At 44.4% G+C, this 23,886-nt stretch overlaps 1 protein-coding gene across 1 annotated transcript in view; it reads right to left on the reverse strand.

The window, feature by feature from the left end:
• LOC120054922 (sec1 family domain-containing protein 2-like) overlaps positions 1 to 23,886 on the reverse strand; it is a 187,030-nt gene that overhangs the window by 123,174 nt on the left and 39,970 nt on the right. Inside the window, exon 4 of the mRNA XM_039002661.1 lies at positions 2,939 to 3,114. Coding sequence (XP_038858589.1) covers positions 2,939 to 3,114 — 176 coding nt within the window. The remainder of the gene's footprint in view (positions 1 to 2,938; positions 3,115 to 23,886) is intronic.

The raw sequence follows: 23,886 nt of genomic DNA on the forward strand, positions 1-23,886 counted from the left end.
AATACTTTTTGTTGTGCATCTGAGTATTTTCAAATACACATACCAAAACAAGTACTTTGATTTGACTATTTGAATGGTTATTTGTAAAAAAATAAATAATAATAATAATATTCTGATGAATTGTATATCAAAAACACTGACTCAAATACACCCCCATGCATTTAACCCAGGTAATTGAAAATAGTATTTGAAAAGACTGTCAAAATTCTTTCCAAGTCTATTTTCAAATAAATTAAAATATGCAACTACTTCTTATTTTTATTATAACTACTTACTTTGCAAATACAGTACCAGTCAAAAGTTTGGACACACCTACTCATTCCAGGGTTTTTCTTTATTTTTACAATATTCTACATTGTAGAATAATATTGAAGACATCAAAACTATGAAATAACAAATATCTAATCATGTAGTAAACAAAAAAAGTGTTAAACAAATCAAAATATATTCTATATTTGAGATTCTTCAATTTAGCCACCCTTTATGCCAGCCTAGATGACAGCTTTGCATACTCTTGGCATTCTCTCAACCAGCTTCATGAGGTAGTAACATGGAATGCATTTTAATTAACAGGTGAGCCTTGTTAAAAGTTAATGGAATTAATGGCTTTCCTTCTTTAATACGTTTGAGCCAATCAGCTGTGTTGTGACAAGGTAGGGGAGGTAAACAGATATCCCTATGGCAAGAACAGCTCAAACAAGTAAAGAAAAACGACAGTCCATCATTACTTTAAGACATGAAAGTCAGTCAATGCAGAACATTTCAAGAACTTCTTCAAGTGCAGTCGCAAAAACCATCAAGCACTATGATGAAACTGTCTCTCATGAGGACCACCACAGGAAAGGAAGACCCAGAGTTACCTCTGCTGCAGAGGATAAGTTCATTAGAGTTACCAGCCTCAGAAATTGCAGCCCAAATAAATGCTTCAGAGTTCAAGTAACAGACACATCTCAACATCAACTGTTCAGAGGAGACTGCGTGAATCAGGCCTTCATGGTCGAATCGCTGCAAAGAAACCCCTACTAAAGGACACCAATAAGAAGAAGAGACTTGCTTGGGCCAAGAAACACGAGCAATGGACATTCAACCAGTGGAAAACTGTTCTTTGGTCTGATGAGTCCAAATTTTTGGTTCCAATCGCCGTGTCTTAGTGAGACGCAGAGTAGGTGAACAGATGATCTCCGCATGTGTAGTTCCCACCGTGAACCATGGAGGAGGAGGTGTGATGGTGCTTTGCTGGTGACACTGTCTGTAATTTATTTAGAATTCAAGGCACACTTAACCAGCATGGCTACCACAGCATTCTGCAGCGATACACCATCCCATCTGGTTTGCGCTTAGTAGGACTATCATTTGTTTTTCAACAGGACAATGACCCAACAAACCTCCAAGCTGTGTAAGGGCTATTTGACCAAGAAGGAGAGTTATGGAATGCTGCATCAGATGACCTGGCCTCTACAATCATACGACCTCAACTCAATTGAGATGGTTTGGGATGAGTTGGACCGCAGAATAAAGGAAAAGCAGCCAACAAGCGCTCAGCATATGTGGGAACTCCTTCAAGACTGTTAGAAAAGCATTCCTCATGAAGCTGGTTGAGAGAATGCCAAGAGCGTGCAAAGCTGTCGTCAAGGCAAAGGGTGGGTACTTTGAAGAATCTCAAATATATTTTGATTTGTTTAACACTTTTTTGGTTACTACATGATTCCATGTGTGTTATTTCATAGTTTTGATGTCTTCACTATTATTCTACAATGTAGAAAATAGTAAAAATAAAGAAAAATCCTGGAATGGGTAGGTGTGTCCAAACTTTTGACTGGTACTGTATGTGAAAGTCATTGAGATATTTGAAATGGTATTTGAGCCCTGGTCTGCTGATTTCCCAAGAATGTGTTTTGAATGGGGTTCCAAACATACACAAACAAAAACAATACTCACTTGAGATAAGATGGTTATCACTGGGCCTACCTGGTATCTATTTTTACCTGAGGACAAATGTCCACTTTCTTCTATAAACGCCTGCTGACTACTATGATACTGAAGCTGAAAGGCAGAGTGGACAAATGAGGTCAGAAGGGTACAGAACAAAGAAGGAGTAATATGGCTTGATGTGGACTAACATGGTACGAAGGATACTGGTACCAAATAAGCCGAAGCATCTTCCTCCCAGGAGCTCAGCTAAGAAACAAGATTTACAAGGTTGTTTTCAAATTCCACTTTGGCATGGGACGCTGGCAGGCGCAGGCCAGTTTTGTTTTTCCGTGATTTACTTTAATAAGTTCCTAAATACTGTGCTGTCCTGCTGCTGGCTTTACAGCTTCAGGAATATAAAGAGACTATGAAAATATAGAGGTAAGAGGAGGAGGAAATGGCTTTGGAATAGAGTAGTATTAGTTAGATTAGAAGACTCTAGAACATGGCGCCTTACCGCTCTCAGTCTCCACTCAGAGAGAAAGAGATTCTAAACTGTCAGCAGACCACTGCTTTCGGTCAGAGGTGTGATGAGACACACTTCTGCTGTTTACTTTTTCTCTTGTCCTCTCAGTCTTTCTCTCTGTCCTTTTCTCCAATAACCTCTGACCCTGCCATGGTCTGACAGACGTGCACATCTGCCCCAGTCCATCCTGGTAAACTGCTTCCTTTTCTGCCGTTCGCCCCAACAACTCTAAACAGTGACTGGAAAGCAGGCTATTCCCCCCAGAAGTTTACACAGGATCTGCATGTTTTTTTCCCCTACAAACACAACTGGCTGTGTTTATAAACCACAGTAGAGAGTCACAGAGCGTTTTTCTCTCTCTCTCTCTGACAGACAGTTTATCCAAACAAAGTTGTGGTCACCTTGCCTCACCAGTGTCACCCCACCAGTCAAGGGTCCCAACGGGGCAGGGTGGGGTGGCGGAGTGTGTGTGTGTGTGTGTCCAGGGTGTGTGTAGTATACCTGCAGGAGGAGCCTCTCAAAAGCAAGGCAGGAGTCCCAGCGGGGCAGTGTGGGGTGACGGAGGGTCTGGGCGGTGGCCAGGCCTAGTTGTATTACCCCACAGTGACTCTCTAGAGCCCCCCAGTTGCTCTTAAACAGCTGTACGTAGGAACACAGCTGCTCCGGGGTCACACGGCCTGAGAGAGGGAGAGACAAAACCGACATGAGGAAATAATATTAATTTCTTATTAATCTATTCAATGTAATTTAATTAACCAGTCGATCATACAACCGATAACATAGTATTGTATGGTTCAGTGAATACACACTAGCATACTAGTCTGCCTGGGGTGGCAGCCTGTTAAAGTCAGGGTAAAGTCAGCTAAGGCATACAGAGAGTGTGTGAGTGATACCATAGCAGACCATAATATTATCTCAGAGAGCCAGACTCCACAGGCAGAGGAGAGAGAAGAGAAGCTTGGAGGAGACGGCTGTGAGAACCTCAGCCATAATCATGTATTGGGCATACTGTATTTTCTGTGAAAGTGTGTATCTGTATCTTCAAGTGTTATTGTCGAAGTGTGAGGGTTTAGTCTATGTTTTATATGAGTCATAGTGTGTGATAGAATGTGTGAAGTAGTATTTGCCCCCTTTGCAGCAAGACAATGATCCAAAACACACATTCAAGTCTACATGAAAATGGCTAAAAAGCAACAAATCTGAAGTTTTGGAATGTTTTAGTCAATGTCCAGACATGATCCCAATTGAGATGTTGTGGCAGGACTTGAAACAAGCAGTTCGTGCTTGAAAACCCACAAATGATACTGAGTTAAAGCAGTTCTTCATGGAAGAGTGAGCCAGAATTCCTCCACAGCGACGTGAGAGACTGATCAACAACTACAGGAAGTGTTTGGTTGGAGTCATTGTAGCTAAAGGTGGCACAACCAGTTATTGAGTGTTAGGGGGCAATTACTTTTTCACATGGAGATATTGGGTGTTGCATAACTTTGTTTATTAAATAAATAAGTATACCTTTTTTTGCGTTATTTGTAAACTCAGGTTCCCTTTATCTAATATTAGGTTTTGGTTGAAGATCTGATAACATTCAGTATAAAAAACATGCTAAATTAGAGAAAATCAGAAAGGGGGCAAATACTTTTTCATGGCACTGTATATACCGTGTGTGTGTGTGTGTGTGTGTGTGTGTGTGTGTGTGTGTGTGTGTGTGTGTGTGTGTGTGTGTGTGTGTGTGTGTGTGTGTGTGTGTGTGTGTGTGTGAGTGTGAGTGAGAGAGAGTACTATTGATAAGAGTTCCTGTGAGGCTGTCTAAGACTGACTAATACGTGTGAATCAAAGGTTGTCTCTGATTATTTGCAGAGCTGGCAGAGTGAAGCTGGGTTCCTCAGACTGTTTAAGACCCTCCCTCCTCTAAGGATGATTCACAGAGACACATGAAGAAGTGGGGGAGGTGGGGGTGAGGAGGGCAGCCTGGAGGTAGAGGCAAGGGAGACGGACAGGGGGACGGAGCGACCCCAGGACTGGGGGCGAGAGGAGAGGGGTACACATTAACTCCCCATAAACCCCACTTCTTCATGTTGATGTTCAGAAACAGGAACAGATGTGGGACTATTTCCTGTTGGATTACACAGCCAATGTTTTCTTTAGCGGGGCCAAACACATGAATAGAGGAGAAACAGAGAGGCGGAATGAAAAATGGGGCACAACTTTCCAGAATACAAAATATAAAGTATGGAGTCATGTTAAGTACAGACATAACGACTTCAATTTAACAACTTTGTTATTAATGCTGGATTATAAAACGTGTTGAGTTTTCATCAAGAACGGTTAGACTGGCAGGGTTAACCTAACAACAAAGGACTCCTATTCCCAGAAAGCAATGTCTAATGCTGAGTAAAGTTCACAGTGTGCAAGATCAATCAATCAATTTTTCAATCAATTTTATTTTTTTATATATAGCCCTTCGTACATCAGCTAATATCTCGAAGTGCTGTACAGAAACCCAGCCTAAAACCCCAAACAGCTAGTAATGCAGGTGTAGAAGCACGGTGGCTAGGAAAAACTCCCTAGAAAGGCCAAAACCTAGGAAGAAACCTAGAGAGGAACCAGGCTATGAGGGGTGGCCAGTCCTCTTCTGGCTGTGCCGGGTGGAGATTATAACAGAACTATGCCAAGATGTTCAAAAATGTTCATAAGTGACAAGCATGGTCAAATAATAATCATGAATAATTTTCAGTTGGCTTTTCATAGCTGATCATTAAGAGTTGAAAAACAACAGGTCTGGGACAGGTGGCGGTTCCATAACCGCAGGCAGAACAGCTGAAACTGGAATAGCAGCAAGGCCAGGCGGACTGGGGACAGCAAGGAGTCACCACGGGCGGCAGTCCCGACGCATGGTCCTAGGGCCCAGGTCCTCCGAGAGAAAGAAAGAGAGAAGGAGAAAATTAGAGAGAGCCAAGATTTTCAAAATGTTCATAAATGACAAGCATGGTCAAATAATAATCAGGAATAAATCTCAGTTGGCTTTTCATAGCCGATCATTAAGAGTTGAAAACAGCAGGTCTGGGACAGGTAGGGGTTCCATAACCGCAGGCAGAACAGTTGAAACTGGAATAGCAGCAAGGCCAGGCGGACTGGGGACAGCAAGGAGTCACCACGGCCGGTAGTCCCGACGTATGGTCCTAGGGCTCAGGTCCTCCGAGAGAAAGAAAGAGAGAAGGAGAAAATTAGAGAGAGCCAAGATTTTCAAAATGTTCATAAATGACAAGCATGGTCAAATAATAATCAGGAATAAATCTCAGTTGGCTTTTCATAGCCGATCATTAAGAGTTGAAAACAGCAGGTCTGGGACAGGTAGGGGTTCCATAACCGCAGGCAGAACAGTTGAAACTGGAATAGCAGCAAGGCCAGGCGGACTGGGGACAGCAAGGAGTCACCACGGCCGGTAGTCCCGACGTATGGTCCTAGGGCTCAGGTCCTCCGAGAGAAAGAAAGAGAGAAGGAGAAAATTAGAGAGAGCCAAGATTTTCAAAATGTTCATAAATGACAAGCATGGTCAAATAATAATCAGGAATAAATCTCAGTTGGCTTTTCATAGCCGATCATTAAGAGTTGAAAACAGCAGGTCTGGGACAGGTAGGGGTTTCGTAACCGCAGGCAGAACAGTTGAAACTGGAATAGCAGCAAGGCCAGGCGGACTGGGGACAGCAAGGTGTCAGCATGCCCGGTAGTCCTGACGTATGGTCCTAGGGCTCAGGTTCTCAGAGAGAAAGAGAGAACGAGAGAATTAGAGAGAGCATACTTAAATTCACACAGGACACTGGATAAGACAGGAGAAGTACTCCAGGTATAACCAACTGACCCTAGCCCCCCGACACATAAACTACTGCAGCATAAATACTGGAGGCTGAGACAGGAGCGGTCAGGAGACACTGTGGCCCCATCCGAAGAAACCCCCGGACAGGGCCAAACAGGAAGGATATAACCCCACCCACTTTGCCAAAGCACAGCCCCCGCACCACTAGAGGGATATCCTCAACCACCAACTTACAATCCTGAGACAAGGCCGAGTATAGCCCACAAAGGTCTCCACCACAGCACAAACCAAGGGGGGGCGCCAACCCAGACAGGAAGATCACGTCAGTAACTCAACCCACTCAAGTGACGCACCCCTCCTAGGGACGGCATGAAAGAGCACCAGCAAGCCAGTGACTCAGCCCCTGTAACAGGGTTAGAGGCAGAGAATCCCAGTGGAGAGAGGGGAACCGGCCTGGCAGAGACAGCAAGGGCGGTTCGTTGCTCCAGAGCCTTTCCGTTCACCTTCACACTCCTGGGCCAGACTACACTCAATCATATGACCTACTGAAGAGATAAGTCTTCAGTAAAGACTTAAAGGTTGAGACCGAGTCTGCGTCTCTCACATGGGTAGGCAGACTGTTCCATAAAAATGGAGATCTATAGGAGAAAGCCCTGCCTCCCGCTGTTTGCTTAGAAATTCTAGGGACAATTAGGAGGCCTGCGTCTTGTGACCGTAGCGTACGTATTGGTATGTACGGCAGGACCAACTCGGAAAGATAGGTAGGAGCAAGCCCATGTAACGCTTTATAGGTTAACAGTAAAACCTTGAAATCAGCCCTTGCCTTAACAGGAAGCCAGTGTAGGGAAGCTAGCACTGGAGTAATATGATCAAATTTCTTGGTTCTAGTCAGGATTCTAGCAGCCGTATTTAGCACTAACTGAAGTTTATTTAGTGCTTTATCCGGGTAGCCGGAAAGTAGAGCATTGCAGTAGTCTAACCTAGAAGTAACAAATGCATGGATTAATTTTTCTGCATCATTTTTGGACAGAAAATTTCTGATTTTTGCAATGTTACGTAGATGGAAAAAAGCTGTCCTTGAAACAGTCTTGATATGTTCGTCAAAAGAGAGATCAGGGTCAAGAGTAACGCCGAGGTCCTTCACAGTTTTATTTGAGACGACTTTACAACCATCAAGATGAATTGTCAGATTTAACAGAAGATCTCTTTGTTTCTTGGGACCTAGAACAAGCATCTCTGTTTTGTCCGAGTTTAAAAGTAGAAAGTTTTCAGCCATCCACTTCCTTATGTCTGAAACACAGGCTTCTAGCGAGGGCAATTTTGGGGCTTCACCATGTTTCATTGAAATGTACAGCTGTGTGTCATCCGCATAGCAGTGAAAGTTAACATTATGTTTTCGAATAACATCCCCAAGAGGTAAAATATATAGTGAAAACAATAGTGGTCCTAAAACGGAACCTTGAGGAACACCGAAATGTACAGTTGATTTGTCAGAGGACAGACCATTCACAGAGACAAACTGATATCTTTCCGACAGGTAAGATCTAAACCAGGCCAGAACTTGTCCGTGTAGACCAATTTGGGTTTCCAGTCTCTCCAAAAGAATGTGGTGATCGATGGTGTCAAAGGCAGCACTAAGGTCTAGTAGCACGAGGACAGATGCAGAGCCTCGGTCTGACGCCATTAAAAGGTCATTTACCACCTTCACAAGTGCAGTCTCAGTGCTATGATGGGGTCTAAAACCAGACTGAAGCATTTCGTATACATTGTTTGTCTTCAGAAAGGCAGTGAGTTGCTGCGCAACAGCTTTTTCTAAAATTTTTGAGAGGAATGGAAGATTCGATATAGGCCGATATAGTTTTTTATATTTTCCGGGTCAAGGTTTGGCTTTTTCAAGAGAGGCTTTATCACTGCCACTTTTAGTGAGTTTGGTACACATCCGGTGGATAGAGAGCTGTTTATTATGTTCAACATAGGAGGGCCAAGCACAGGAAGCAGCTCCTTCAGCAGTTTAGTAGGAATAGGATCCAGTATGCAGCTTGAAGGTTTAGAGGCCATGATTATTTTCATCATTGTGTCAAGAGATATAGTACTAAAACACTTAAGTGTCTCTCCCGATCCCAGGCCCTCGCAGAGCTGTGCAGATCCAGGACAGCTAAGCCCTGGAGGAATACGCAGATTCAAAGAGGAGTCCGTAATTTGCTTTCTAATGGTCATGATCTTTTCCTCAAAGAAGTTCATGAATTTATTACTGCTGAAGTGAAAGCCATCCTCTCTTGGGGAATGCTGCTTTTTAGTTAGCTTTGCAACAGTATCAAAAAGAAATTTTGGATTGTTCTTATTTTCCTCGATTAAGTTGGAAAAGTAGGATGATCGAGCAGCAGTGAGGGCTCTTCGGTACTGCACGGTACTGTCTTTCCAAGCTAGTCGGAAGACTTCCAGTTTGGTGTGGCGCCATTTCCGTTCCAATTTCCTGGAAGCTTGCTTCAAAGCTCGGGTATTTTCTGTATACCAGGGAGCTAGTTTCTTATGACAAATGTTTTTCGTTTTTAGGGGTGCAACTGCATCTAGGGTATTGCGCAAGGTTAAATTGAGTTCCTCAGTTAAGTGGTTAACTGATTTTTGTCCTCTGACGTCCTTGGGTAGGCAGAAGGAGTCTGGAAGGGCATCAAGGAATTTTTGTGTTGTCTGAGAATTTATAGCACGACTTTTGATGCTCCTTGGTTGGGGTCTGAGCAGATTATTTGTTGCGATTGCAAACGTAATAAAATGGTGGTCCGATAGTCCAGGATTATGTGGAAAAACATTAAGATCTACAACATTTATTCCATGGGACAAAACTAGGTCCAGAGTATGACTGTGGCAGTGAGTAGGTCCAGAGACATGTTGGACAAAACCCACTGAGTCGATGATGGCTCCGAAAGACTTTTGGAGTGGGTCTGTGGACTTCTCCATGTGAATATTAAAATCACCAAAAATTAGAATATGATCTGCTATGACTACAAGGTCTGATAGGAATTCAGGAAACTCAGAGCGGAACGCTGTATATGGCCCAGGAGGCCTGTAAACAGTAGCTATAAAAAGTGATTGAGTAGGCTGCATAGATTTCATGACTAGAAGCTCAAAAGACGAAAACGCCATTTTTTTTTTTGTAAATTGAAATTTGCTATCGTAAATGTTAGCAACACCTCCGCCTTTGCGGGATGCACGGGGGATATGGTCACTAGTGTAACCAGGAGGTGAGGCCTCATTTAACACAGTAAATTCATCAGGCTTAAGCCATGTTTCAGTCAGGCCAATCACATCAAGATTATGATCAGTGATTAGTTCATTGACTATGACTGCCTTTGAAGTGAGGGATCTAACATTAAGTAACCCTATTTTGAGATGTGAGGTATCACGATCTCTTTCAATAATGGCAGGAATGGAGGAGGTCTTTATCCTAATAAGATTGCTAAGGCGAACACCGCCATGTTTAGTTTTGCCCAACCTAGGTCGAGGCACAGACACAGTCTCAATGGGTATGGCTGAGCTGACTACACTGACTGTGCTATTGGCAGACTCCACTAAGCTGGCAGGTTGGCTAACAGCCTGCTGCCTGGCCTGCACCCTATTTCATTGTGGGGCTAGAGGAGTTAGAGCCCTATCTATGTTGGTAGATAAGATGAGAGCACCCCTCCAGCTAGGATGGAGTCCGTCACTCCTCAGCAGGTCAGGCTTGGTCCTGTTTGTGGGTGAGTCCCAGAAAGAGGGCCAATTATCTACAAATTCTATCTTTTGGGAGGGGCAGAAAACAGTTTTCAACCAGCGATTGAGTGCTGAGACTCTGCTGTAGAGCTCGTCACTCCCCCTAACTGGGAGGGGGCCAGAGACAATTACTCGATGCCGACACATCTTTCTAGCTGATTTACACGCTGAAGCTATGTTGCACTTGGTGACCTCTGACTGTTTCATCCTAACATCGTTGGTGCCGACGTGGATAACAATATCTCTATACTCTCTACACTCGCCAGATTTAGCTTTAGCCAGCACCATCTTTAGATTAGCCTTAACGTCGGTAGCCCTGCCCCCTGGTAAACAGTGTATGATCGCTGGGTGATTCGTTTTAAGTCTAATACTGCGGGTAATGGAGTCGCCAATGACTAGGGTTTTCAATTTGTCAGAGCTAATGGTGGGAGCCTTCGGCGTCTCAGACCCCGTAACGGGAGGAGTAGAGACAAGAGAAGACTCAGACTCCGACTCGCTACATAATGGGGAAAACCGGTTGAAAGTTTCTGTCGGCTGAATGAGCGACACCGGTTGAGCATTCCAACAGCATTTCCCTCCAGAAGCCATGAGAAAGTTGTCCGGCTGCGGGGACTGTGCGGGGGGATTTATACTAACGTTACTATCTGTACTTACTGGTGGCACAGACGCTGTTTCTTCCTTTCCTACACTGAAATTACCCTTGCCTAACGATTGCGTCTGAAGCTGGGCTTGTAGCACAGCTATTCTCGCCGTAAGGCGATCGTTCTCCTGTATATTATGAGTACAGCGACTGCAATTAGAAGACATCATGTTAATGTTACTACTTAGCTTCGGCTGTTGAAGGTGTTGACGAACCATGTCCAGATAAAGCGTCCGGAGTGAAAAAGTTGAATGAGGGAAAAAAGTTGCGATGGAAAAACTAAAAATATAAACGGTAATTAAAAACAAAAACAAAACAAAAAACGTAAAGTTGTCAGCTAGCAAAGTAAAGTAAAGTTGGCAGCAAAACGCACAGCAACACGTCTGCAGATTCAACAGCAAGACTGCTGAAACTCAGCCTGTTGGGTAATATGGTCTTCTCACCATCCTAAACCAACCTGTATGTGCTCTCTGTGTGGCACCAACAGGCAGAATGGAAGATATGTGTTTAAAAGCAAATCAAGAAACCTTTCCAACATTAAAACATAATTGAGGAATGGACCCGGGTCCAGGAATATCCAGACAGTGAAAAGCCCTATTGTGAACAGCCCCGGCCGTGGCAGTAAGAAATCCTGGCAGTATACACAAGCATCACCGAGCCTGATGTGCCAACAATAACTCAGCCCAGGAGTGGGAAGGAGAACCACAGCCAGGGCCAAACATAATTTATCCCTAGAATAGGCCTGAGAGAGGGAGATACTGGGGGACAACCATAATCTAGCCCAGAGGTAAGGGTAAAGTGTGAGAACAAGCTAAGGAAAGAAAGAGAAAATAATAGAGAGAAGAATGAAAGGCCCACAATGAGTCTGAGGATCAACCAACATTCAACCCCTGAACGATGCTAGGAAGCCAAGGGCCAACCATTATTAACCCTAAAACTGTACCAGGGGGATGACTTGCATTTTTAGTTGGATAAGTATGTGGGTGACTCAGGGACTAAGAAGTACTGGCTGTTTGAGCATGAAGCTGAACAGTGGTCATTCTCACTCATAGTCCTGGCGCTGCATGGACCAGAGGAGGGAGCAGGGGATTTTATTCATGCAGAGTAGGGGGAAGACCTGGGGCGTTTATGTATGGACACATCACTGGGCCTACTTCCAAACTGTACAGTACACACAACACGCTCAGCCACATCGCTGCAACTGTGTGTTTGTGTATAAATGAGTGAAGCAGCAAGAGAGAAAGGGACAGACTGTGCAGCTGCATACAGCATGTGTCATGTTCATAAAGTTCGAACAACGTGACCAAACCAGAGCATAACGGACCTATTTCTCTCCATATCCCCGGATTCCTACCGCAAACTCTGAACATTTTCATCTGGATCTTCGCAACTAGCTAACCGCAATCCTGGGTGACCACTCCTGGCTAGCGTTTCCATCCCGGAGCAAGCACCAATTAGCCTGAAGCTAGCCCGGCCAGAGCTCCTGTGCTACCACCGAAGCCCACTCCTGGGCTACAATATCCGGACCCCTTCTACTGCCGGTACGGGGCACGGAACCCCGCCGATCCTCTACGACTGGAATACCGACATAATCTCCCCGAGGACTCCAACAGGCCCCTCAGGCGCGACGCCCGCTGAAGGCCCATTCTGCTAGGCCTGCTAGCTACCTAGAGCTACATGGAAACCTACTAATTCCACGACTGGTCTATCGACGTCACCGCACGAAGAGGCAAAAACAGACTTACCCCCATCGCGACGTCCTCCAAAGGCTAACTTGCTAGCCCCGGTCTGCTGACTGCTAGCTTGCCTGCCCAGGTCTGCTAACTGCTAGCTTGCATGCCCCAGTTTGCTAACTGCTAGCTTGCCTTCCCCGGTCTGCTAACTGCTAGCCCCTGCTAACTGCTTGCTTGCTAACCCGGTCTGCTAACTGCTAGCTTGCCAGCCCCGGTCTGCTAACTGCTAGCTTGTTTAGCCACGGCCTGCTAACTATTAGCTTGTTAGCATCGGCCTGCTAACTGTCTGAATCGCCGTGTCCCCAGTCAGCCCAACCACTCACTGGACCCATATGTTCACTTGGCTACGCATGCCTCTCTCTAAAATCAATATGCCTCGTCCATTACTGTCATGGTTAGTGATTACTGTCTTATTTCACTGTAGAGCCTCTAGCCCTGCTCAATATGCCTTAACCAACCATGTTGTTCCACCTCCTACATATGCGATGACATCACCTGGTTTAAACGTCTCTAGAGACTATATCTCTCTCATCATTACTCAATGCCTAGGTTTACCTCCAATGTACTCACATCCTACCTTATCTTTGACTGTACACTATGCCTTGAATCTATGCTATCGAGCCCAGAAACCTGCTCCTTTTACTCTCTGTTCCGAACGTGCCAGACGGCCAGTTCCTATAGCATTTAGCCGTACCCTTATCCTACTTCTCCTCTCTTCCTCTGGTGATGTAGAGGTTAATCCTTGTACTCCAGTGCCTAGCCCCACTCCCCAGGTGCTCTCATTTGTTGACTTCTGTAACCGTAAAAGCCTTGGTTTCATGCATGTTAACATTAGAAGCCAAGACATTTTACGCCAAGATAGAACTCTCAAAGGGGGCAATGTTGCAATCTACTGCAAAGATAGCCTGCAGAGTTCTGTATTACTATCCAAGTCTGTACCCAAACAACTCGAGCTTCTACTTCTAAAGATTCACCTTTCCAGAAACGAGTCTCTCACTGTTGCCGCTTGCTATAGACTTCCCTCTGCCCCCAGCTGTGCCCTTGATACCATATGTAGATGGATTGCCCCCCATCTATCTTCTGAGCTCGTGCTACTAGGTGACCTAAACTGGAACGTGTTTAACACCCCGGCCATCCTACAATCTAAGCTTGATGCCCTCAATCTCACACAAATTATCAATGAACCTACCAGGTACAACTCCAAATCCGTAAACACGGGCACCCTCATAGATGTCATCCTAACTAACTCACCCTCCAAATACACCTCTGCTGTTTTCAATCAAGATCTCAGCGATCACTGCCTGCATCCGTAATGCGTCTGCGACCAAACGATCACCCCTCATCACCGTCAAACGCTCCCTAAAACACTTCTGCGAGCAGGCCTGTCTAATCGACCTGGCCGGTGTATCCTGGAATGACATTGACCTCATCCCGTCAGTAGATGATGCCTGGCTATTCTTTAAAAGTGCCTTCCTCACCATCTTAAATAAGCATGCCCCATTCAAAAAATGTTGAACTAGGAATAGATATAGTCCTTGGTTCACTCCAGACCTGTCTGCCCTTGACCAGCACAAAAACATCCTGTGGCGTTCTGCATTAGCATCGAATAGCCCCCGTGATATGCAACTTTTCAGGGAAGTTAGGAACAAATATACACAGGCAGTTAGGATAGCTAAGGCTAGCTTTTTCAAACAGAAATTTGCATCCTGTAGTACTAACTCAAAAAAGTTTTGGGACACTGTAAATTCCATGGAGAATAAGAGCACCTCTTCCCAGCTGCCCACTGCTCTGAGGCTAGGAAACACTGTCACCACCGATAAATCCACTATAATTGAGAATTTCAATAAGCATTTCTCTACGGCTGGCCATGCTTTCCACCTGGCTACCCCTACCTCGGTCAACTGCCCGGCACCCTCCACAGCAACCCGCCAAAGCCCGCACCATTTCTCCTTCACCCAAATCCAGATAGCTGATGTTCTGAAAGAGCTGCAAAATCTGGACCCCTACAAATCAGCCGGGCTAGACAATCTGGACCCTCTCTTTCTAAAATGATCTGCCGAAATTGTTGCAACCCTTATTACTAGCCTGTTCAACCCCTCTTCTGTATCGTCTGAGATTCCCAAAGATTGGAAAGCTGTCGCGGTCATCCCCCTCTTCAAAGGGGGTGACACTCTAGACCCAAACTGTTACAGACCTATATCTATCCTACCCTGCCTTTCTAAGGTCTTCGAAAGCCAAGTTAACAAACAGACTACCGACTATTTCGAATCCCACCGTACCTTCTCCGCTATGCAATCTGGTTTCAGAGCTGGTCATGGGTGCACCTCAGCCACGCTCAAGGTCCTAAACGACATCATAACCGCCAACGATAAGAGACATTACTGCGCAGCCGTCTTCATCGACCCGGCCAAGGCTTTCGACTCTGTCAATCACCACATTCTTATCGGCAGACTCGACAGCCTTGGTTTCTCAAATGATTGCCTTGCCTGGTTTACCAACTACTTCTCTGATAGAGTTCAGTGTGTCAAATCGGAGGGCCTGTTGTCCGGACCTCTGGCAGTCTCTATGGGGGTGCCACAGGGTTCAAATCCTCGGGCCGACGCTCTTCTCTGTATACATCAATGATGTCGCTCTTGCTGCTGATGATTCTCTGATACACCTCTACGCAGACGACACCATTCTGTATACTTCTGGCCCTTCTTTGGACACTGTGTTAAGTAACCTCCAGACGAGCTTCAATGCCATCCAACTGTCCTTCCGTGGCCTCCAACTGCTCTTAAACGCAAGTAAAACTAAATGCATGCTATTCAACCGCACCTGCTCGCCCGTCCAGCATCACTACTCTGGACGGATCTGACTTAGAATACGTGGACAACTACAAATACCTAGGTGTCTGGTTAGACTGTAAACTCTCCTTCCAGACTCACATTAAGCATCTCCAATCCAAAATTAAATCTAAGAATCGGCTTCCTATATCGCAACAAACCATCCTTCACTCATGCTGCCAAACATACCCTCGTAAAACTGACCATCCTACCGATCCTCGACTTCGGTGATGTCATCTATAAAATAGCCTCCGACACTCTACTCAACAAACTGGATGCAGTCTATCACAGTGCCATCCGTTTTGTCACCAAAGCCCCATACACTACCCACCACTGCGACCTGTACGCTCTCGTTGGCTGGCCCTCATACTCATACTTCATACTCGTCGCCAAACCCACTGGCTACAGGTTATCTACAAGTCGATGCTAGGTAAAGCCCCGCCTTATCTCAGCTCACTGGTCACCATAGCAGCACCCACCTGTAGCACGCGCTCCAGCAGGTATATCTCACTGGTCACCTCCAAAGCCAATTCCTCCTTTGGTCGTCTTTCCTTCCAGTTCTCTGCTGCCAATGACTGGAACGAACTGCAAAAATCTCTGAAGCTGGAAACACTTATCTCCCTCACTAGCTTTAAGCACCAGCTGTCAGAGCAGCTCACAGATTACTGCACCTCTACATAGCCTATCTATAATTGAGCCCAAACAACTACCTCTTCCCCTACTGTATTTATTTATTTATTTTGCTCCTTTGCACCCCATTATTTTTATTTCTACTTGCACATTCTTCCACTGCAAATCTACCATTCCAGTGTTTTACTTGCTATACTGTATTTACCTCGCCACCATGGCCTTTTTTTGCCTTTACCTCCCTTATCTCACCTCATTTGCTCACATTGTCTATAGACTTATTTTTCTACTGTATTATTGACTGTATGTTTTGTTTATTCCATGTGTAACTCTGTGTTGTTGTATGTATCGAATTGCTATGCTTTATCTTGGCCAGGTCGCCGTTGCAAATGAGAACTTGTTCTCAACTAGCCTACCTGGTTAAATAAAGGTGAAATAAATAAATAAATAAAAGGACAGAATATGTAGCCTGGCTCTTCTTCTCCTCTTCATAATGTGAGAATGTGTGTGTTTTGATTCCTCTGGCATGGTTGTGATCTTGTTGGCTGGGAGAGCAGGAAATTACTGTTGCTGGATGCATTGGTTTGGCTGCAAATGTGTGTGTGTGTGTGTGTGTGTACAATCAAGTATCTGCCATAGTCCCCAATTTCTGCAAAGTGAAAAATCCCACAATAGACTGTCAGAATTAGGCCATATGCATCAGAGCCAGTACAGATCCTGTCAACACTGTTCTCTTCCACTGCAATATAAACACACTCACATACACATATATATATACACACACACATAAAATATAAAGCACACACAAACACCCCCACACAAACACAGATCTCTACACACAGTCAAACACAAATACACACACATACATAAACACACATATACTCACATACTGAAACCAAAGCTGTCCAAACATCCAAAAACAACATTGAACGCCCTCAGACTGACACACACGCGCGCGCACACACACACACACACACACACACACACAGGGTTTCACAAGCCTATTCTGTTTTGAGAATGTGTCTCGTTGTCTCTGAACACGCTCAGCAACATCAGAGAGATGAATTGTCTCTCTGGACAGTGTGATCCTCCTGTGAGGTGAAATGAAGCCAACTTGGATCCAGAGACTATATGTGCTTGTGATATATACATACAGTGTCATACAAGGTGCAGGAACCTACATAGTATGTAAACAATGCTACAGTGGAAGTAGATGCTGTGAACAGTACTAGGTGTGTGTGAGCGTTAGTCTATTGTGTGTGTATGAATACTACTACATGTGTGTAGTCAGTGTGAAATCTGTCTAACTTACAGCTCTGTTTCCTCCCTTGTCATGTGACCCCACAGGCATTATAGCCAAATGTGGTGTCCCACAGTGCTGGTGGGAACAGTGTGGGGGTGGGACAGGCGCTGTGAGGGGTAGGAGGGGATGTCTGGTCCTCTGCCAGCGGGGCATAAAGGTCCAGTGTGTCAAGGCTTTGGCACTGCCCTCTAGCCTGGATACAGGCTACGTCAACAGTCAGTCAGAGAGGAGAGATCGATAGATAGATAGATAGATAGATAGATAGATAGATAGATACTCTCTCTCTCTCTCTCTCTAATAAAATTATAAACAATAACAAATAATAATATAAAATGGCAGTAAATAATAATACAAAATTCAATACAAAAATAATAACAATAAAATGGTAACAGTCAATAGTCGAATGTAATGTAATAAATATAAAAGTATAAATGGAAAATTAAACTATAACTAAATAACTGTCATCTTCACCATTACATCAGTACTACAACTACTATCATCATTACCACTACTACCACCACCACCATCACTAAACTGCTATCATTACCATTATCACCCATACCACTACTATTTGGAATGATAAACAACAATAATAATAGTAATAACAATAACAGTAATAATAAGTAAGTTACTGCTTACTATGCAGATGTTATTATTCAGTGTCCCTCAGGCTATGGCAGGCAAATACATATTTGGCTGCAAGAGGAGCCATTGCTCCTTCGCCCATGAGTATTTTTAGTTTTTCCTCTGGGTTTAATAAGTTAAAATTTGGAATAAATGTAGTCATTTCTGTGAATAATGAATCTCTTGGTGAGGAATATTTATCACAGTAAAGGAGAAAGTGCATCTCTGTTTCTACCTCCCCTGTCGTGCAGTGACCACATACACGCTCCTCTTTGGGTAGCCATGTCTTTTTATGTCTGCCGGTTTCTATTGCCAATCGGTGGTCACTCAGCCTGTACTTGGTTTTTCCTCGTTTTTCCAATGTTGAATATATGAGTCCTTTGATTGGTTCATGATTTTGTTTATTGGAATTCTTTCTTTTGAAGCAGTGCTGGTGTCAGCTTGGTTGGTTAGGTCCAACACCAGCTGACAGAGGGCTCGTTTCTGGGCTCAGCGCTTGAAGTGCTTTAAATTGCAGACTCGTATTTGGACTTGAATTTAGATGTAGCCAAAATTTGGATGATATTTTCTGTATTTTCATTATTACTGGAAAGCGGCCCAATTCTGCCCTACATGCATTAGTTGGTGTATTTCTCTGGACTTGTAGGATTTTCCGACAGAATTCTGCATGTAGGGCTTCAATTGAGTGGCCCCCAAACCTCACTTCCGTAAAGAGCTATTGGTAGGATTACACTGTCAAATATTTTGGTCCAAATTCTAACTGTGTTAAAGTTTCCCGATGCAGATATGGTCAGACCAAGGTAGGTATAATTTTTTGTGTGTTCAATTATGGTGTTGTTCAGGGTGAATTTATATTTGTGTTTCTGACATCTGTTTTGTTTTTGGAAAATAATGATTTTAGTTTTTGGGAAATTTACTGCCAGGGCCCAATTATGGCATTGCTCTAGAATATTAATGTTCTGTTGAAGACCTTCTTTGGTTGGTGATAGAAGTACCAAGTCATCAGCATATAGCAGGTATTTCACCTCTGTGTCAAATAGTGTGAGTCCTGGGGCTGGAGAACGGTCCAACATGTCTGCTAATTCATTGATATAAATGTTGAAAAGATTTGGACTCAAACTACAGCCTTGTCTCACACCTCGACATTGTGAAAAGAATTCTGTTCTTTGGTTTTTGATTTTTATTGCACACTTGTTTTCTGTGTACATACATTTTATTAAGTCATACACCTTACCACCAAGCCCACTTTGGAGAATTTTGTAGAATAGCCCTTCGTGCCAAATAGAATCAAATGCTTTTTTAAAGTCAATAAAGCAAGCAAGGATTTTGCCCTCTTTTTTTTGGTGGACGTGTTTATTAATTAGTGTGTGTAAGGTGCATATATGGTCAGTAGTGCGATGGTTAGGGAGAAAGCCAATTTGACATTTAGTTACTAAAAAAATTTCTTGAAGAAAGGTTTGAATTCTTGAATTCAAAATGCTACAGAAAACCTTTCCCAAGTTACTGTTTACACAAATTCCCCTGTAATTATTGGGGTCTGATTTGTCTCCACTTTTGTGGATAGGGGAGATGAGCCCCTGGTTCCAGACATCAGGGAAGCAGCCAGAAGTTAAAACCATGTTGAACAATTTAAGCACAGCATTTTGCAACTCAGGTGTGCTGTTTTCAGCATTTCCTTTCTGATGTTGTCTAGACCACAAGCCTTCTTTGATTTAATAGATTTGAGCTTTTCATTTAGTTCTTGTTGGGTTATTGGGTAATCTAATGGATTTTGGTTGTTTTTAATGACTGATTCAGGGATGCTCAATTTTTCTTTAATTTCTAATTGGTTCTGTTTTAAGTCTTTTTCTGGGATGTTTTTGTATAGATTATCAAAATAAGTTTTCCAAATTCCTACATCTTGTATGGCTAATTCTTGTGGCTTTGTTGTGCTTAAATTGTTCCACATGTCCCAGAACTGATTTTGGTCAATTGCGTTTCAATTTCATCAAGTGTCTTGTTGGTATAATTCAGTTTCTTGCATTTCAGTGTATGTTTATACTGTTTCAGAGTTTCAAAGTATTCATATCGTAGCTCTGGGTTGTTTTGCTGCTTATGTTTTTTGCTTGACATTTGTCTTAGGTGTTTTCTAATTGTTTTACATTCATTATCAAACCATTTGTCAGAAACATTTTGTTTTTTGTTTCTGATGTTGCATTTCTTTGGTTTTCTCAAATTTGCTTTCGATGCTGCTTTTTGGAATATGCAGTTGATGTTTTGAGTAGCCGAATTGACACCATCTTTATTGTTTTGGTATTGTGAGTTATTGAAAAACTGTATAGAGTTCATCATTTCATTTGAGTTCAATGTTTCATTGAATCTCTCTGCACTGTTTGGAGCCCATCTATACGATTGGTTTATGTTGTAGAGTTTATTGGGCAGTTTTTTGGAATGAATATTGCCGGTTAATTTCTTCAGAAACACGTTGATCTGACTGTGATCTGACAATGGTGTCTGTGGTCTGACAGTGAATGCACTAATGGAGGAGGGGTCTATGTCAGTGATGGCATAATCGACTACACTTGTCCCAAGAGCTGAGCAGTAAGTAAACTGACCTAAAGAGTCCCCTCTGATTCTACCATTAAGCATGTACAGGCCTAAGGCTCGACAGAGATGCACTAACTCCTTCCCATTTTTGTTCAGTATTTGGTCAGGACTGTTTCTATTATTTATAATAGGGCTACTGTACAAGGAGGGGTGACCAAATATGTGGTGGTTACCTCCCGCATCAGTGTAGTCAGGCTCAGAACCTGTTCTTGCATTGAAATCTCCACAAAGAAGCACTTTACCCTCTGCCTGAAATGATAATGTAATGATTTCTGTATGGAGATTGTCAAAAAACTGATCATCATAATATGATGAATCTGAAGGAGGAGCATAAGCTGCACATATGTACACATCATTGTCACAATAGATTGTACCTTTGTTAAGTTTTAGCCAAATGTGACTGGTACCTTTTTTCATTTCATTCAGTGCCAAGTCATGCTTATGCCAAATGATGATTCCACCTGAGTCTCGGCCCCGTTTAACATTTTTATGTTTGATTGATGGTAGTAAACTTTCTCTATAGGCTGAGGGACACTGAGTATCTGTCTCCACAACACCATGTTTCCAGTAGGATTATGATGTCCTGTCCCTTGATGTTTTTAATCAATTCTGGATTTGTTGTTTTATAACCAAAATGTGAAGAGTAAAGGCCCTGGATATTCCAAGAGCTGATAGTTAATGATCTCATTTATAATAAGTGATATTCACTGGTTTGAGTAAAGTACATTGAAAAATAATAATAATAATATATATATATATACACTTATACATACATATATATACATATACATACACATACATACATACATACACATACACACACACACACACACACACACTCACACACACACACACACACACCATTACATATAATTATTATTATAATACCGGTGCCAATAAAATTAAGAATAGTTGTAAACAAATTAATAAGAATGGAATAAGACTGCACAAAAAATAAGTACAATGCAATCTGCAACCCTGTGTGTGTGCGCGTGTGCGTGAATTAAAGGGTCTGTCTAGCTCAGTAGTCTGCATATTAGTTGCAGTAGTTGGCGCACCTCTCCTATCTCTGATTGTTCTAGGTGTCTTTTGCCAGAGGTTACCTCAGCATATGTAGGCTGATAATCTGAATGATACATGGTGTGGACTGCATCATGTGGTGTACTTCTCTGAAGGACAGTGTTCTGTCCGACCTTGGAGTAGTGGTCAGAGCTGTGTTGTGATGGGCCAGGTCCAGTAGAGCTGTGTTGTGATGGGCCGGGTTTAGTAGAGCTGTGTTGTGATGGGCCGGGTTTAGTAGAGCTGTGTTGTGATGGGCCGGGTCTAGTAGAGCTGTGTTGTGATGGGCCGGGTCTAGTAGAGCTGTGTTGTGATGGGCCGGGTCTAGTAGAGCTGTGTTGTGATGGGCCGGGTCTAGTAGAGCTGTGTTGTGATGGGCCGGGTCTAGTAGAGCTGTGTTGTGATGGGCCGGGTCTAGTAGAGCTGTGTTGTGATGGGCCAGGTCTAGTAGAGCTGTGTTGTGATGGGCCAGGTCCAGTAGAGATGTGTTGTGATGGGCCAGGTCTAGTAGAGCTGTGTTGTGACGGGCCAGGTCTAGTAGAGCTGTGTTGTGATGGGCCAGGTCTAGTAGAGCTGTGTTGTGACGGGCCAGGTCCAGTAGAGATGTGTTGTGATGGGCCAGGTCCAGTAGAGATGTGTTGTGACGGGCCAGGTCCAGTAGAACTGTGTTGTGAAGGCCCTGGTCTAGTAGAGCTGTGTTGTGAAGGCCCTGGTCTAGTAGAGCTGTGTTGTGATGGGCCGGGTCTAGTCGTGCTGTCCTGAGGCGGGTCTGGTCTGGTAAATCTGTGCTGTGTTGGGCCTGGTCTAGTAGAGCTGTGCTGTAATAAGCCGTGTCTGGCTCTTTTCTCTTGGGGATGGTGGAGGTACTGTTGTTTCAGAAGGTGGGGCGGGGGACCTCTGTTGCTGGGGTGATGGGTGTGTGGGTCCCTGCCAAGTGTTGCATCTTTTAGGTTCTTGGCAAAGGTTCTGATACTGTCCTGATCAAGATGTACATTATGGTATAAGTGTTGACATGTCAGAGTGGGGTGGTGAGCCGTTCTGACGTTGAGCAGTGAGGCACATTACACATTGATCTGTTGATTTATTTTGTCGATCAACTTTCCTGGGAAGTCTTTTCTTGGTAGGAGGGTGGACACAACTATATTGGTTGTTGGGAACATAGCCTGTGCCCGTTCTGCCACTCTTCTCACTGCCCCAGATACATTTTCACCTTTGGCATGAAGGTCGTTTGTGCCAGTGTGGATGATGATGTTGTCGAGGGTGTCAATCCTGGTCTGACTGAGTAGCTGCATTGCACTGTCAGTTGTAGGACACCAGAACTTATACACCTGGTGTCTAGGGAATAATCTTTCCTGGACTAAGAACTTCCTATTTGAATCAATAAGGATTGCAGTTGTGAGTGACTGTCTGGGTGGAGCAGACTGGGAGGCTGGTATTCTGACCTGGGCTGGAGCAGACTGAGAGGCTGGTAGGTTGACCTGGGCTGGAGCAGACTGAGAGGCTGGTAGGTTGACCTGGGCTGGAGCAGACTGGGAGGCTGGTAGGTTGACCTGGGCTGGAGCAGACTGAGAGGCTGGTAGGTTGACCTGGGCTGGAGCAGACTGAGAGGCTGGTAGGTTGACCTGGGCTGGAGCAGACAGAGGCTGGTAGGTTGACCTGGGCTGGAGCAGACTGAGAGGCTGGTAGGTTGACCTGGGCTGGAGCAGTCTGGGAGGCTGGTATTCTGACCTGGGCTGGAGCAGTCTGAGAGGCTGGTAGGTTGACCTGGGCTGGAGCAGACTGAGAGGTTGGTTGGCTGACCTGGGCTGGAGCAGACTGAGAGGCTGGTAGGTTGACCTGGGCTGGAGCACACTGTGCTGGAGCAGACTGGGAGACTGGTATTCTGACCTGTGCTGGAGCAGACTGGGAGACTGGTATTCTGACCTGTGCTGGAGCAGACTGGGAGACTGGTATTCTGACCTGTGCTGGAGCAGACTGGGAGACTCGTATTCTGACCTGTGCTGGAGCAGACTGGGAGACTGGTATTCTGACCTGTGCTGGAGCAGACTGGGAGACTGGTATTCTGACCTGGGCTGGAGCAGACTGGGAGACTGGTATTCTGACCTGTGCTGGAGCAGACTGGGAGACTGGTATTCTGACCTGTGCTGGAGCAGACTGGGAGACTGGTATTCTGACCTGGGCTGGAGCAGACTGGGAGACTGGTATTCTGACCTGGGCTGGAGCAGACTGGGAGACTGGTATTCTGACCTGGGCTGGAGCAGACTGGCAGGCTGGTGCAGTGTCATCAGGCTGTGTGGTGGAGGCCATGCTGGTCTCAGGTTCTGCTTGTGTTATGCCAAGCTGGTGGATATGTTCTCTAGATGCAGAGGACATAATGACTCGCTGCTGGTTGAGGAGGTCAATGTATCTCTCTCTTTGTTCTAGCTCCTTTCTTGTTGTGCTCAGATGGTCTCTGAGGTCATCATTTGTCTGACTCAGTTTGTCCATTCTG

Source organism: Salvelinus namaycush, chromosome 10, assembly GCF_016432855.1.
Source record: "Salvelinus namaycush isolate Seneca chromosome 10, SaNama_1.0, whole genome shotgun sequence".
Taxonomy (NCBI): Eukaryota; Metazoa; Chordata; class Actinopteri; order Salmoniformes; family Salmonidae; genus Salvelinus; species Salvelinus namaycush.